Source organism: Colobus angolensis, unplaced genomic scaffold (assembly GCF_000951035.1).
Source record: "Colobus angolensis palliatus isolate OR3802 unplaced genomic scaffold, Cang.pa_1.0 Scaffold286, whole genome shotgun sequence".
Classification (NCBI taxonomy): Eukaryota; Metazoa; Chordata; class Mammalia; order Primates; family Cercopithecidae; genus Colobus; species Colobus angolensis.
Window position 1 is genome coordinate 334,117 of NW_012116110.1, and position 16,438 is coordinate 350,554.

At 39.4% G+C, this 16,438-nt stretch overlaps 1 protein-coding gene across 2 annotated transcripts in view; it reads left to right on the forward strand.

Annotated features, from left to right (window-relative positions):
* PIP5K1B (phosphatidylinositol-4-phosphate 5-kinase, type I, beta) overlaps positions 1-16,438 on the forward strand; it is a 315,005-nt gene that overhangs the window by 164,700 nt on the left and 133,867 nt on the right. For both annotated transcript variants that reach the window (XM_011948884.1, XM_011948885.1), the window contains one exon: positions 8,037-8,154. In XM_011948884.1, coding sequence (XP_011804274.1) covers positions 8,037-8,154 — 118 coding nt within the window. The remainder of the gene's footprint in view (positions 1-8,036; positions 8,155-16,438) is intronic.

The window sequence follows — 16,438 nt, forward strand, 5'->3', positions numbered from 1 at the left end:
TTTCTGCTTTATTGAATCAGAACAAGTGTCCAGTTTTTATCTTAGAATTATGGACCTCAATCTGCCTCTTTGTTCCCCTCAGAACCAGCCCTAATCTGTGGAAGTAGCAAAAATGGTTTAAAAGCTGGTGGTAAAAGTTTAAAATCTTTCCATATTCAAGAATAATTGTACAGCTGAGGAATTTTTAAAGCCCCTATATTTCAATCTCTTCACTTGTCACACAGGAGTTTACCTTGATGTAAAGATCATTACGAAAACAGACTGCCCTTGGGTTTGACCCACATGCACTTCAGGATTTATTTGGACAGCCAGGGAATACCCACCTTTTGGAAAAGAATTCCAAGAAACTGTGGCAAGGGTAAAACATTATCCTAAATGATAAACAAACATATATGTCAAAGGTTCATATAAAATATTGCCTCATATCATCACTCAATGTTACAGGTTTGACAAACTAGTCAACTGCCTGCATTTCAAGGCATAGTAACATAAACTTATCCAAGAGTCCATCTTATACCAGGGATTCCCAACCCCTGGGCCACAGACAGGTACCGGTCCATGGCTTGTTAGGAAACCAGGAGCACAGCAGGAGGTGAGCAGAGGGCAAGTGAGTATTAGGAGGTCAAGCTCCGCTTCCTGTCAGATCACTGGCGGCATTAGATTCTCATAGGAGCACAACCCCTATTGTGAACTGTGCATGCAAGGGATCTCAGTTGCTTGCTCCTTATGAGCATGTAATGCCTGATGATCTGAGATGGAACAGTTTCATCCCAAAACCATCCCCCTATTTCCACTGTCTGTGGAAAAATTGTCTTCCACAAAACTGGTCCCTGGTGCCAAAAAGGTTAGGGACCACTGTCTTATACCATATGGGTCAGCATACAATAGCCCATGGGACAGGCCCTGCTTACTGCCCATTTTTGTAAATAGGGTTTAATTGGAATAAAGCCACATCCATTCATTTACACATTGTCTGCGGCTGCTATTCTACAATGGCAGCAGAGTTGAGTAATTGCTACAGAGAATGTGTGGCCCACAGAGCTCGAAATACTGTCTGGCCCTTTATAGAAAAAGATTGCCAAGGCTGGGTGCAGTGGCTCACGCCTGTAATCCCAGCACTTTGGGAGGCCGAGGTGGGAGGATCGCTTGAGCTCAGGAGTTTGAAAGCAGCCTGGTCAACATAGTGAAACCTCATTTCTTTATATTTAATAAAAAGAAAAAGAAAAAAGAAAAAGATTGCCAACTCCTGATCTATACAAACATTCTGCACCAGTTTTTATGTACCTGTGGGTAGAAGACCAAGATGCCAGCATAGTCTTCTGGGGAGAAAATGAGAGGTGACTGCTGCTGGGCAAGCTCATAATATGATGCCCCTTCAAATCAAAACTCTTTACGTCTTTGTTCAATGTGTATTTGGTGAGGATGAGGAGAAACTGATTTCCTATTAATAAAAGCCATATACCTCTTCCTTCAGTTCAAAATAAAGGATTTATTGCATGCACTAGATATTATACAATATTCTACTTTATTTGAAATTATCTTCAAGCACAGTTTTCCAGTATGGTAATAACTTCTTGGATGGTTTAATGTTTAGATAACCGATGATGTCACATGTTCCCAGTAAATGACATCCCAGAATGCACTATCTGGTTGGGGAATTTAAGCTGTCTTCAGAGGCTGACTTTTAAAGATTGGCTGTCAGCTGGTTGGTCTCTGAAGATGGTGCAGCCTCCTGTTATACAATGCAGTTCATGTGTACCCATCACAGAACTGCTCAGCAATGGGAGGTTGGCACCAGCAAGGAATGTGTCTTTTGTTTTGCTTTGTTTTGTTTTTCCATTCATGAGCACTATCTAATTTGGCAAAAAAAAAGAGGACCAGTTTCTGTCTCTCTCTCTAGTTACATAAAGAATTGTACGTGGAAACCAAGGGATCTCCACCTTGGCTGAATTGGCAGAAGCAATTAATAATACCTTAAGGCCGCTTTTACAGACTGCTGTGTACAAAGGTCCAACTTGAAGACTGGGTACCATCAGTGGTTTGTTACTGGATTGTACTGGCATTCATCCAACTGTAGTGCCCCTTAAGCTTTCCTAATGTCTGTACATCAAGACAAAGCACCCTTCATTTATCCCATCACACAGAGGGTAAGGTCACGTTTGTTGAACAAAAGTGAGGGCATTTAGCATCCTTTAGCGAAACTGACCACTATCACCCAGGAATTGTGTAAGTACTAGTTTTATCAAAAGTCCCCAGAGCCACTACTGATGGTTTGGTTACAATCTGAAATAAATGAAACTCACTAAATGGAAAATGCTGCTCTAGAGACAACAAAGCTCTTTGAGTCTCAGCTCCAAAACTGGACCCCTTGTGTTAGTTTGAGATGCCAAATTAGTTTTACCCCATTGCTTACCACCACATCTCCCAGTCCAGTGCCACCAAAACTAGCACTTGGGCATCAGGCTCTAAAACCCCATAAACAAAGCCATGATGTTATTAGTACACACAGGGGAGAACACCAGCTGACCAAAGCTTCTGTAAGTGAAATTCTGCCCACCAGCCCCTGTGGTGTGAGGGCCTCATGTGGAAGTAATTGGGTATTTGGGCAGGGAGAAACCCCTGAAACTTGTAACTGAATCCTGAAAAGAAGAAATAACAGAGGAACGTCAAGTCTAAGTTAAGCCATTCCTATCTGCTGTGACTTTTCTCCTGATGTGAGTCTTATCTCCCCATCTTGTTTGTTCCTCATCAGTTTGGGCCATTATTTTCCCTCCCTGGACTTTGATTTATCTGCTAAATGGGAAATTCCAGATGGTGGCCAATGCTTCCTCAAACTTCAACATTGTGTAATTGTGAACATACGTTGCCATTAAATATGTATTTTTAGACTAAGACGAGCAGTGGCTTTGGCCTTAAAAATGAGCTTGCCTCAGAAGAGGTGAATATCGGAATGCCAGAGCTGGTCTATGATTGAACTTTAACTGCTTCTTAGTGAGTAAGTGGGGAAGAGGACAGAGAAACTTCTGTTCTTTATTTGAAATTTCTTTCTCCTTTTTTGGAGCTAAAAATGCCCTTTTATGATGTGATAGGGATTGTAACGTGTGTTTGCTTAATTGTTTAGGTTCTTACTTGGCAAAATAAAGTTGGAAATCCAAGGTTGAATTCCAAATTTTTGTTATCAAAATTTTACTGGCCCATGGGATCCAAGCATCTGGAACCACTGCTTAAAACCCCATAGCTGAGATTTCCAAAGCTTCAACTTATGGCAAGACAGGAAAGTCAGTTGTTGGGTGGTTTTTTTTTTTATACCCTACATAAGTGCATTGAAGAAATATAAGGTAAATCTTAAATTGTTAGGAGGTCTACTCTTTTTCTGACTTCATTTTTGCTAAGTCTGGATACTGAGCACAATTATCCAACAGGTAACCCCAGTCTCAGGCAAGGAAAGCCTGCGGACTTCAGCAGGCAAATGTTGATTGCAGTCCTTGTGTTTGAATGTTGGCAGTTCTGCCATGCTGGAAGTTGCTGAGCACGTGGTACCTGTGCTGTGGAGATTCCGTGGGGAACGTTGTGGGCTGGCACCCACATCTAGACACAGTAAATGTGCCCGCGTGAGGCCTCAGAGAACCAAGGTTGTTGCCTGCTGGCTGACCTTCACTGGACTTGCTGTTTTCTCTGCACTCCTGCTCCCCTGACAAATATCCAGGCCCAGCAGGGGCCAGCGATCTCATTAATTTGCATTTCCTTCACTGGAGCTTCATTCATGTCAAGTTGGTATTTGTTATTCATTGGAGCAGCTTAAATATGCGGAGGTAAACAAACCTTCTGCTGTGGTGCTGAGCACGGAAGGCTCTGTTTGGGGGAAGAGGGATCAGTTTATGGCTTTTAACCTCTAACTTTTAAAATTTATTTAATTTTGTGAATGATAATACATAGGAAGGTTTGTCCTATTCTTAAAAGGAATACTTTTGTCCCTGTGCCTTTTTTCAGTGTCCAACTCCAGTTATCACTGTTGCTTGTGGCTTGTTTTTCCTTCAAGGATTTTTTATGAATATGCATGCCAAAAGAATATTTGTTTTCTTTTTTATACAAGTGGTGACATCCCATACACAGCATTCTGCATCATGTTTCATCCACTTAACAATTTATCGTAGAGATCTTGCCATGTCAGTACATAATAAGCACTCTTATTCTTTTCTTAATACCACATAAAATTCCATTGTGTAGCTGAATCATAATTAATTAGACGAGTCCTCTCCTGAAGGCCATCCAGGTTGCCATAATGAGTAACCATGTTCACATATATTGTTTTGGACAAATGCTAGTTTATCCGTAGAACAACATAGGCATGTATTTGCTGGATCAAGGAGTTACATGTTTGTAATTTTGATAGAAGTTGTGAAAGTGTCCTTTATGGGAAAAAAAAAATCTCAATTTACATTCCCACTAACAATATTTCAGAATACCAGTTCTCCTCAAGCTATATCACAGTTGGGGATTTTCACCAGTCTTCCAGGTAAAATGTCTCTCAGTAACATTTATTTTATGAATGAGGTTGAGCATCTTATGTTTGAGTCATATCTTTTCATTTCTGTGAAGTGCCTGATCATATCCTCAGCTATTTTTTTAAGTTAACTTTTTGATCTTTTTTTTTTTTTTTTTCTGAGATAGGGTCTTGCTCTGTTGCCCAGGCTGGAGTGCAGTGATGCAATCTCAGCTCACTGCAGCTTCAACTTCCTGGGCTCAAGCAATCCTTCTGCCTCAGCCCACCAAGCAGCCGGGACTACAGGTGTGCACCACCATGCCCAGCAAATGTTTGTATTTTTCAAAGAGACAGGGTTTCACCATGTTGCCCTGGCTGGACTTTTTGGACTTTTATGCAGTTTATTGGAGCTCTTTATATTAGGAGATTAGCCCATTGTCTGTGATATGAGTTGTAAATATTTTCCCATTTTGTCATTTATTTTTCTTTTTAACTACATTTTCAACACATTCCTCATGTGAAGTGTTTGGCTCAGGGCTGTTTCCTATATAGCCTCAATCATCCAAATGTATTGATGGCTCCCTGCATTCAAAGTACTTTAACTTTCACCTTTTCATGTACTAAGCCACTTAATTTGTAGAGGTTCCATACTGGGCCTGGTGAAACTCAGCTTGTAAATTACAGAGGCAACTTGAACCCAGGTCTCTCTGGACTATAAAATCCACCATCTTAACTACCACACAGTGTATCCAGTAGGACTTAAGAGAGTACAGCCCAATCTTAAATTAACCAAAGGAAAATAGAAGCCATAAAATAAAACCTCCTAGGAGAGAAAACAAAGAGTTGTGATGTACTATGAACCTAATTTATAGAAGCCACTATATGAGAATTTTCCTTTCCATTCATACAAATACAGAGGTTCAAGATTGTGTAACCTCAGCAATTAATTGTTACTTCCTATATGTTAATTACACCGTGAAGCAACATCCATTCTGTATGATGCCGCCATTAAGTATTATGCCCACTCCTTTTCATTTTCTCTGTTTACACAAATATATTTTCTTGATTGTCCCATGTAGGTAAGCCTGCCTCACAGTTGGCCCATACTTCTCCGTATCTTAATATGGCCCAAAGCTACCTAGATTTGATTCTTTTCCATGGAATGATTTAGTGGTTTTTTAAACCACCAAATACCTATTATTATTTCTGTATGCCTAAGGAAATAAAGGTTCCTGTTCTCTACCTGAAGCTGCTCTGCTGTGTGTACATGAGCATTCCTGTGTGTATGTGTGAACATGTGTTTGTGTGTCTGTCTCACTCCAGGGAAACCTAACACTATCATTTTTACACCATAACTGAATAAATCACAGTAGTCAGAGAGATGTGAATCTAAGGAAAATTTTTATAATGAATGGAAACTTCAGGGAAAGATGAATAATCCAAGGAGCTCAGAACTAACCCAAAATGAAAATAATAATAGTAAGTGCAGCATCCTCTCTGATAAAATCTTAGGCCCAAAACTGCAAAAAAATGAGAGAAACTCCATTTAAGTGGAACATGGGTGTTTTATCTTACCTCTTTGAATGTTGAAGGAAATCTGCTCCAATAGAATGAGTTCCTTTGTGTGAAATAGAAGGTGAAAAAGAGAGAAGAAATTGGCAACGCTCTTAGCCCACTGAAAGCAGCCTGCTTCAGAACCTAAGGCATTGTGGTTATTTTTACTTGCTTGCAAAATTGAGTCACGAAGGATGTTATAGGTCTCTTTGAGCCTCTTTGCTTTTACCCTTTATTTCTATATAATCATTTATATTAATAAATTGTCACATGCCATATACGTTCCAGAATCATTCCTTTTGACAGTCCCAGGGGATCGAATCCCCTCCTAAATCCCAAAATATAGAAAGAGAAAATGTTTGGATATAGCACCAGGGCATCATACATACTAAATATTCAACTATGCTTGCTTAGAGAAACAATAACCATTTAAATGAGCGGATGATTTGGGGGTCATCCTTACAATGTGACTGCTCTACTCTCAGGCAGTCTTAGTCCCTGTGTCACTCTCCTAGTGTGTAGCCTTGCTGCTGCCTGAGTGTAATCCTGCCTTTCAAGATAACCATTTATTATATGGTGCTAACCCCTAACAACACAAGCCAGCTCCGTCGTCTGGTACTCAGCCAAAAAAAAAACAAAAAAACAAAACAGTCATCGGTAATCGTGCAGGAGGAAAAACTAGTTGCATTGGATATATTGAATAGATACTTCCTAAATAGTTTTCAAGGGTGACCTGTGACTATGCTGAATTTCTGCCTTACACATTGATTTGCTAATGTAATTTCCATGTAAAAATAACATCTTCTCTATTAGCATTATGTTGAAGACTCATTCTTTCACTCAACAAATACTTATTGAGTGTCTGCTATGTGCCAGGCATTGATGCAAGAATCTGATTGATCTCAACAACTTAAACTGTAGTAGATCCAAAGTGTTTATTCTGTGCTGAAAGTCTTTGTCGTTTGCCCAGTCCTTTTTGTGTGGTATCCATAAAAAGCAGACCATGATAAACTTGCGTAGGCTCTCAATGTCCCACCTAGAATGTAGATCAAAGGGATCTTGAACCTTTACATAAAATTCTATTGCATTGTTCTAATTTTTCTGAAAATTTTAAGAATGAAAACACTGAAAAATTTAAGAATGAGTGGCTTAGGTGGTTTGACTGAGCTCATGTATTAGGTAATACTGTATGGAGTCAAAGAATAAAAAGGATGAGACTGATAAACATCAACATTTAGGCCAGTGGATCCCTCAATGGATCTGACCAGTAAGAAGTACAGAAGGCGATTCAGCTGTATGGATAATGTTTTATGTCTTAAGCAGCATTTTGGATTCATTGATATGAACTGGTTTATTCTTTGTACATTTTATGTATCATAAGTATTGTGTATAATTTTTCAAAATGAACCCAGAAAAAGGAAAAGAAGACAATGATATATTGGGGAATGAAAATCAGGTTTTAAATTTTTTAAATATGTAAGGTCTCTTTTTTTTAAAGTGTAAATAAAAGAGTTCAGATTGAGGTCCTATTCCATGTGATGGTTCTCTCTGTTGGTAAGATGTTTTTAGAATTAATTTCACTTATCCCTGGTTAACACTGTTTGCCAAATATCCAAAATTTGTGGTTAAAGAAATACATTTTTGAAATTGCTGCACACTCTAAGGCCTAGATCTTTTACCCAAAGCATTACAATGTCATTATACTGGTGATAATGGAGTGATCTTCCCAGGAAGAAAGCACAGAAAGATAAATGAATTTTCAGGCATGTGACACTGATTGACAGGGAATGCCTGCATGGAGTGACCCTCACTAACTAGCATCTGTTTCTACCTGGTGATCATTGGCCTTTATGACATGAACTTTGAGAAACCCACTCTCAGGGGATGATTTTTCTAGAGGTAACATTGGCCCAGGACTAATAGAGCTAGAATTTGCAGTCAAAATTATCCTTGCTAATGTGTTCTTTCTTTCTCTCTCTTTTTAATATTTTGACTTCAGCGAAGGGAGCAATCTGACCCCAGCACATCACTACCCAGACTTTAGATTTAAGACATACGCTCCATTAGCATTCCGATATTTCAGAGAACTTTTTGGTATCAAGCCTGATGATTACTTGGTAAGAACCTGTCATTTTTCCTCCTTCTATAGAAATGTGTGATGTAAACATTTGTCTCATAGCAACAGCAACAAGTGGCTTGTGTCTCTCATTTTATAAAGCTCTGGGGCATAGTAAAAGTTCCAAGTTTTATAATGATTATAAATTTAGCTTCAAGAAATGTTGATGTGACTGTGTAGCTTTTACTGATAACTGCAAAATCTGCGATGATAATTGATATTTAAATAACTATAGTATCAGTTGTGACTTCAGATAATTATTCTAGCAGATATGTTATAATTAGTTCTAAATACTCCTGTGAATTTTGCTGATTAGATTCTATTCAAAAGCCTTTCTATGTTAATTGCCTTATTTGTACCATTCCTCTCAACTACCTTGGCCCACAACCATTTCACCTTGACCTACAAATTTGAATAAACATTTTAAAGAATCTGGATAGTTTTGTTCTCAAGATCTCTTCAGGCAGACTTTTTAAACGTATTTTTATTTGATACAAGGGCATGTTTTATCCTCAGATTTGTCCGTGCTCTTCATCTGCCTTCTGGCACACAAGAGGTACAGAGACACAACAGCCTTTTTGTGAGAGGTAGTCTGATGTGACCTCAGAGTTTTACCTCATTCCTGTTCAAGGAGCCAGGAACTTTCTGTTGCTAGTGAAAAAATGGTTTGTTTCATAATTTGATCACTGTTAACATCCTGGGGCTCTTCAAAATTGGTTTCCAAAAGACTGTAGAAAGAATGCCATCAAATATTTATTGTTCATCCCATTCTGAATGATCTTAATAAGACTTGAGCCAGATCCTGGGACAGTGCTTTTCAGAGGAAGTATAGCAACACGTGTAACAAAGAGTATATAATATGCATCTTATAATTTGGATAAGATGTAAATAATTAAAAGTTGATTCTACTCTGTGCTGATGAAGACTGTCTTATGTCTCCTCTGAATCTTGTAAAAGAAAAAAGAAAATCTGTGAATGCTCTTCTTTATTTGGTCCGTAAGAAAATCATATGACTTCTGCATAATGAAGCAATACTGCTTTCTCAAGGCACATCAGTAAGTCTCCAAAGAATAATGAGGGCAAGGTAGAAAGTCCCTGGCGTCCTGCTGCCCTTAAATGTATATATTGCTCTCTTTCTCTTACCACACCCCTTTAATTGAAGCCTCAGGTGCCTCTACCCGTCACTACCAATGCAAGTACACAAGCACACACATTTGTTCTCTGTGTGTGTGTGTTTGTGTGTGTGTGTGTGTGTGTGTGTTAGAGAACATCCTTTGGTTTCTAGCCATTCTGTAATTACTGAAGGTTGTCATCATTCAGGAAATGTGTTTGAGATGGGGTTTACAATGTGGTTATACTGGTGATAATGGAGTGATGTGTTTGAGATGGGGTTTACAATGTGATTATACTGGTGATATACCCCCAATGGGGTTTCGATATTATATTATGGAAAACAAGATAGATCTCTCATCTTCTGCCACACACTCAAATTTAATGGATTCTCTTTCTGAATTTCCTTGAACTTCTCACCAGCTGAAGAGATGCCTTAGACTTACGTTTCACACTGCTGATCCAGTCAATATGACCAGATGGATGCCTGTCTTTAGCCCTCCCATATCCATTGCCCCAAAGGCTGGACGTCCATTCTTTCATTCATTCAGACCTCACAAATTTGCTTTCTTTGGGGAAGAGCCTTTTCTGAACAACTTCCCACACAGCCTACCCAAGTTTCCTAATGAGTCTTTAAGCTGGAAAAATTATTTTCATAATGTGGTTAGAGTATTTACAAAGGAGCATAAGAATCTAGCTCATCACTTCTCACGAGAGAAGTCCTTGTGCCTGTAGCTGGCAAAACATAAATTAATCAATCAGTGAGCACTTTGAACACCTATTATATCTAAAACACTTTGCTAATAGTGGTAGGGAAATTCAAAAAACTACAAGTCACGACACACAAATAACTTAAAATCAAACTGGAATACTAATTTGTCTATGTAGAAAACCAATCAACTCTACCAGGCAATAAATGTAAAAACTGAAGCAAAACATGAAATACTCTAGGGTTGAGATAGAGATCTTTCTCTTTGTTAGGGTGATGATTAGGAGGCCTTCTTATGAGTATGGTGTGGTTTTAACCATGCCTTAAAAATTACAAGGGATTTTAAAAGGTAGAAAAGATATGGATGCTCAGGGGTGAAGGGTTGGAAGAGGCACTGTAGAACCAGAGATGTGGATGTATTCAGTTTTCAGAAGGACATTTAGTGGACCAATATGGCTGGAGGGAAGAGTTTTTATCAGGAACATTACTGACATTAACAGATAGGTCCAGGCAACTCAAATAAACAAGCTTCTAAATTATAGAAAACTAAGGAAATATAAAGATTGACTAAATATTTGACGGTGTTGAGAAATAACTTTTTTGGTGGGATGATAATATCGTGGTTCTATTTTAAAAGGAGAATCCTTGTCTTTTAGAGGATATGCTGAAATATCTATGGATAAAATTGTTTGATATCTGGGATGTACTTCAACAGAATCTGAGGAGTTGGTCAAAGCATACAAAATTTGAATTAGACAGCCAGGCACGGTGGCTCACACCTGTAATCCCAGCACTTCAGGAGGCTGAGGTGGGAAGATCACTTGAGGTCAGGAGTTCGAGCCAACGTGGTGAAACGCTAAAACTACAAAAATTAGCTGGGTGTGGCGGCATGTGCCTCTAATCCCAGCTACTCGGGAGGCTGAGGCAGGAGAATCACTTGAACCTGGAAGGCGGAGGTTGTAGTGAGCCAAGTTCAGACCTTTGCACTCCAGCCTGGGTAACAGAGCAAGACTCCATCTCAAAAAAATAAAAATAAAAATAAATAAATAACAAAATTTGAATTAGAGAGGAGGCATAAATGTGGGAGATCGATTCTGCATGGTCACTATAGATAATAATAATATATACTTGAAAATGGCTGAGAGAGTAGATTTTAAAGATAAATGCTTGAGGTGATGGATATCCCAGTTACTCTTATTTGTTCATTACACATTGTGTATAGGTATCAAAATATCACATATACCTCCAAAATATGTACAACTATTATATATCATTTTTTTTAAAAAAAGAAAAAGTTCCCAGCACAAAAAAAGTGATGAATATGTGAGGTGAAGAATATGTTGATTAACTTGACTGAGCCATTCCGTAATTGTATACACACATTAAAACATCATGTTGTATACCATAAAAATACACAATTTTATTTATCAATTCAAAAATTAATCGGAAGGATTGTATACTCTAAATGGGTGAATTGAATGCTTTCTGACTTATATCTCACTATAACTGTTAAAAATAAATAAATTGAATGCCCCCAGCCCCAAAAGAAAAATCTGAGGGAAGTAAGGCAGCAGAGTGGTTGGAGGTCTAGAAGAAACAAGATTGGCCATGAGTTGATTATTGATTGACCATGAATAAGTTGACCGTTCATGAGTTGATGCTGGAAATAGATACATGAGTGTTAATTTCACAATTCTTTTCACTTTTATGTATGTAAATTTAACTTAAAAGGTAGAGAGAGGCCAAGTGCAGTGACTCATGCCTGTAATCCCAGCACTTTGGGAGGCCGAGGCAGATGGATCACCTGAGGTCAGGAGTTCAAGACCAGCCTTGCCAACATGCCGAAATCCCACCTCTACCAAAAATACAAAAAGTTAGCTGGGCATGATGGCATGAGCCTGTAGTCCCAGCTACTTGGTTAGCTGAGGCAGGAGAATCACTTGAACCCCAGAGGCAAAGGGTGAAGTGAGCTAAGATTGCACTACTGCACTCTCTAGCCTGGGTGGCAGAGCAAGACTGCGTCTGAAAGACACACACACACACGCACACACACACGATGGGGGAAAGATAGAGCCAGGTACGTAAGTGTGTTTTTGTTTGATTCCGTTTGTCCACCTCCCTCATTCACCATGTACATGGTTCAGTAACTAGACACAGTTCTGGGGCTTGCAAGAAACAGAAGAAAGGCAGTGGCCCTAGCTAAACATGACTACCTGGTCCCCAACAGCTGCTGCCACCCACCTGTGCCTGCACTGGGGACACCTGTAGCACGGGACCGAGGCAGTTCCCCAACAAACCTTGGAGTCTCTGGAAGCTCACCTCCAAACCGCTCTATCTGGGGCCGCACCTAATGATCTGGAGTGTGATTGATGAGGAAAGGGTCGTTTGCATGACACAGCATGCTTGAGTGTCAGGTATAATAACCTTCAGTGACTTTTTAGCTCAATCCTTCATTTTACAGATAAGGAATCTGAAGCTGGGATCAGCAAAGGGAGATGCCCAAGGTTACACACACTGGTGGAGACAGAGCCTAGACCAAACAGTGGTCTCCCCATCCTTCCCCAAGAGCTTGAAGACCCTTCACCAGCTGGCCTCATGCTTCCCGTATTTGATGAGAATCACAGACCTCTTACCAAATATGTACTCAAGCCAGCCTCTCCCTAGCCCATTGACCTGTGATTGTCCATTCTGAAGAATACAGCCAAAAGAAGTCAAACACCTTTAACAAAACACATTTTGGAAGAGTTTAGCTAAAGGAAAGCACAGAAATAGGAAATAAGACATTGCTTGAAAAACCCTGTGAAGAAACAAAGGATACAGTGCCAATCACAAAGTGCATCATGGTGGCTGGCAAACTGGGGCTACTCAAACCCACACTTGTGAAGATATAGTGATGTAAGTTGGGGGTGTGGGAACAATCCCTAGCCGTTGGTAACTCCATACTTAGGTGTAATATTGAATACCTGCGATTTGTGTGTATTTCTACTTAGTTTTTTGCTGTTGCATCTGGATTCCTGCCTGAATTATTCTGTTTGTGTTCTCAGTCCCATTAAAATTTACCCTGTGCATACTGATAACAAGTTTCATGTTGAAACATGCATAATTTGGATTGTGAGACAGTATGGTGAAGGGGCTTCTGCACACACAGCAGTGCAAACTTTAATTCTTCTTTATTTTTTCCTAGAAAAACACCTCCCAAGACAAAGCCAAATGGCCCCAGAGCATTCCCATCTCTGCTTGGGCAATCAGCCATGGGTTCTTTCCTTCTCCATCATGTGCCTGGTTATTCAAAAATCCAGTAGAACTTACATGAGTCTTTTCAGGCTCACCTATGCCAATAAGAAAGCAAGCAGAGTGAATATTTCATAAGAAATGGCACATAAAATTATCTCCGCCACATGGGGCAAGTTTACATTGTTAATTTACATTGGCAGGGCCCAGCTGGGTTGTGCTTTGCTTTTTCTTTCTCTCCAGTGGGTATAGCAGGGAGACCCTGCAGGAAATAGAAGCAAGAGCATGAATACATTAGAACAGCTTGCACAGATGACAAGTGCCTGGAAGGTGCATAAAACCCAGGAGCATGCATGGGGGCTTTTGATCATGACTAATTAAAATGTTCCCATCTCTCCTCTTCATTTGCTCTTAAGAGGCAATGTTGCAAAGAAGGTGGCTTAGAAGAGAATGTAGTAACTGAGTTGTAGAGTGAGAAACCATAGAATTCCACAGCATAATGGTGGTACTCCTGTTCAGTATCATAATCACAGTTTATTGCACATTGATGCTGGGCTATGAATAGCCCCCAAAGGGTTATTGAAGTGGATCAAAACAATTTATTATTTCATTCATGTTATATATAAATGACATAACAAAAGAATATTTGACAGTGTAGTAACCAATGAAATAGCCTTCGTATTATGTCACTGCATTTTTTTTTTTATGTCACTGCTTATAGAAGAATTGAAGACTTTAATTGGGAGCAGATGTTTAGGTCTGAATCCAGTTTTTTCTAGATACCGCTTTCTGGATCACCCCCCTAATTTCTCTATTTGCAGCCTCTAATTGCTGCATCCTTTGTTGTTTTCATATTTTCACAACATAAACTCCTACCCATAAGGAAGTTCTGCGTCAGGAATTCAAATGCCATGGAACAAAAAATCCAAATTCCTAAAGAGAGTCTAGGGTCTGCCTTCACTTTTTATGAGAGCTTGGAGTCCACACCTTTATATTCTAGGGTCCCAAATTCGTGAGTAAATGAGAAACCCAACATTTTCTTGCTTCACTCAGAATGCTTGAGTGTCTCTTTGGATCACCCTGAAGTCATGGGCAGTAGGCTGAGAACCTCAGTGCCTCCTAGGGTGGTGTCAGCTCTTCCTTACCTGCCTGTGCAATGAGTATATTGTAGGCCGTGTGCTTCTCTCACCTGTGTGTGATCATGTCATAAAATTAACAACAGCAATATGTGGTCAGTCTTTGCCAGGGATTTCAAAAGCATTCCCTTTAAAAACTTCCAGTAACTTTCCAGTAGATATTATTACCTTTATTTTTAGAAATGAGACTTCTGAAACTCCAAGATGCTAAATTCCTTACTCAGGATCACATAACTAGCAACTGGTACAAATCTCACGCCCTTTTCACGAGTCACTCTTCCACAAGAACACTTTGTCTGCACACATGGCTGGGCAAGCGCTCTCTGATTCCTCTTGGTTTTTATGGCGTCCTGTCTGCAGTCTGATAGCTATTTCTGTTTTCCTAACTTATCCTCAACTCATCTGTAGGCTTAGGCTCTAATGCTGTTTAGTAAGAGATTGTTAAGAAGCAAGGCTAACAGAATGAAGGGGAAGTGGAAGATGAAAGTTGCCAATGACTTAGGAAGCCAGCAAACACTTGGTTCTTTCTTTGCTTGGATAATTTTGTTTCCTTTATCCTCAGTATTTTCAAAGCAAAATAACGTAAACGGTGATATCTAGAAACTACCTTTTAATCATGTTTCTGCTAGTTTCTCTCTCCTTCCTCTCACTTTTTCTTTCACTCTCCCTCCTTTCAGGTTTTTCTATAATAGGGACTTAAGTATTCACAAGCTCAAAACAAAACTTCTGGGATTTTTTAGCCTTGATGTTTTTTCCGATGCCTACATCCTTAAGATATGGCTGTTTATATTACAAAGCTGTAGTAATCAAAACAGCATGGTACTAGTATAAAAACAGACACATTGACCAATGGAATAGGATAGAGAGTCCAGAAATAAACACACACACACACACACCTGTAGTCAATTGACTTTTGACAAAAGTGACAAGCACACACAATGGGGAAAGGATGGTCTCTTCAAGAAATGGTGTTGGGAAAACTGGCCATCCACATTCAGAAGAATGAAATTGAACCCTTACCTCACATCATAAACAAGAATCATCTCAAAATGGATTAAAGTCTCAAATGGAAGGCCAGAAACTGTAAAACTACTTGAAGAACACATAGGGAAAAACTACTGCACAGTATTGATTTGGGCAGTGATTTCCTAAATGTGACCCCAAAAGCACAGGCAAAAAAGTAAAAATAGATCAAAGGGATTGCATCAAACTAAAAAGCTTCTGCGCTGCAAAGGAAACAGCAGAGTGAAGAGACAATCTACAGATTGGGAAAAAATATTTGCAAATAATGCATCAGGTAAGGGGTTAATATCCAAAATAAATAAGGAACTCAAACTACTCAATAACAAGAAAACTAATAACACTATTTAAAAATGAGCAAAGGACCTAAATATACATTTATCCAAATATATATATATATGTGTGTGTGTGTGTGTGTGTGTGTATATACACACAGAGGCCAAGCATGTTGGCTCACCCCTGTAGTCCCAGCACTTTGGGAGGCTGTGGCAGGTGGATTGCTTAAGCCCAGAAATTTGAGACCAGCCTGGGCAACATGGCAAAACTCCATCTCTACAAAAATACAAAAAAAGTATTCAGGCATGGTGGCACATGCGTGTAGTCCCAGCTACTCAGGAGGCTGAGGTGAGAGGATCACCAGAGCCTGGAGAGGTCAAGGCTACAATGAGCCATGATCAGGCCACTGCACTTTAGCCTGGGTGACAGAGCGAGACCTTGTCTTTTTTTAAAACAAAGACATACAGATGGCCAATAGATACATAAAAGAAGTTCAACATTCTTAATCATGAGAGAAAACCACAATGAGATATCACCTCACACCTGTTAGAATGATTATTATCAAAAAAGATAAAAGATAACAAGTGTTTGATGAGGAGGTGGAGCAAAGGGAACTCTCATATACTGTTGGTAGAAATGTAAATTCATACAGCAGTTTTAGAAAACAGTAGGGAGGTTCCTCAAATAGCTAAAAATAGAGCTACCATGTGATCCAGCAGTCCCACCACTGGGTATCTATCCAAGGCAACGGAAATCAGTACAGTGAAGAGATGTCTACACTCCCATGTTCTCTGCAGCATTAT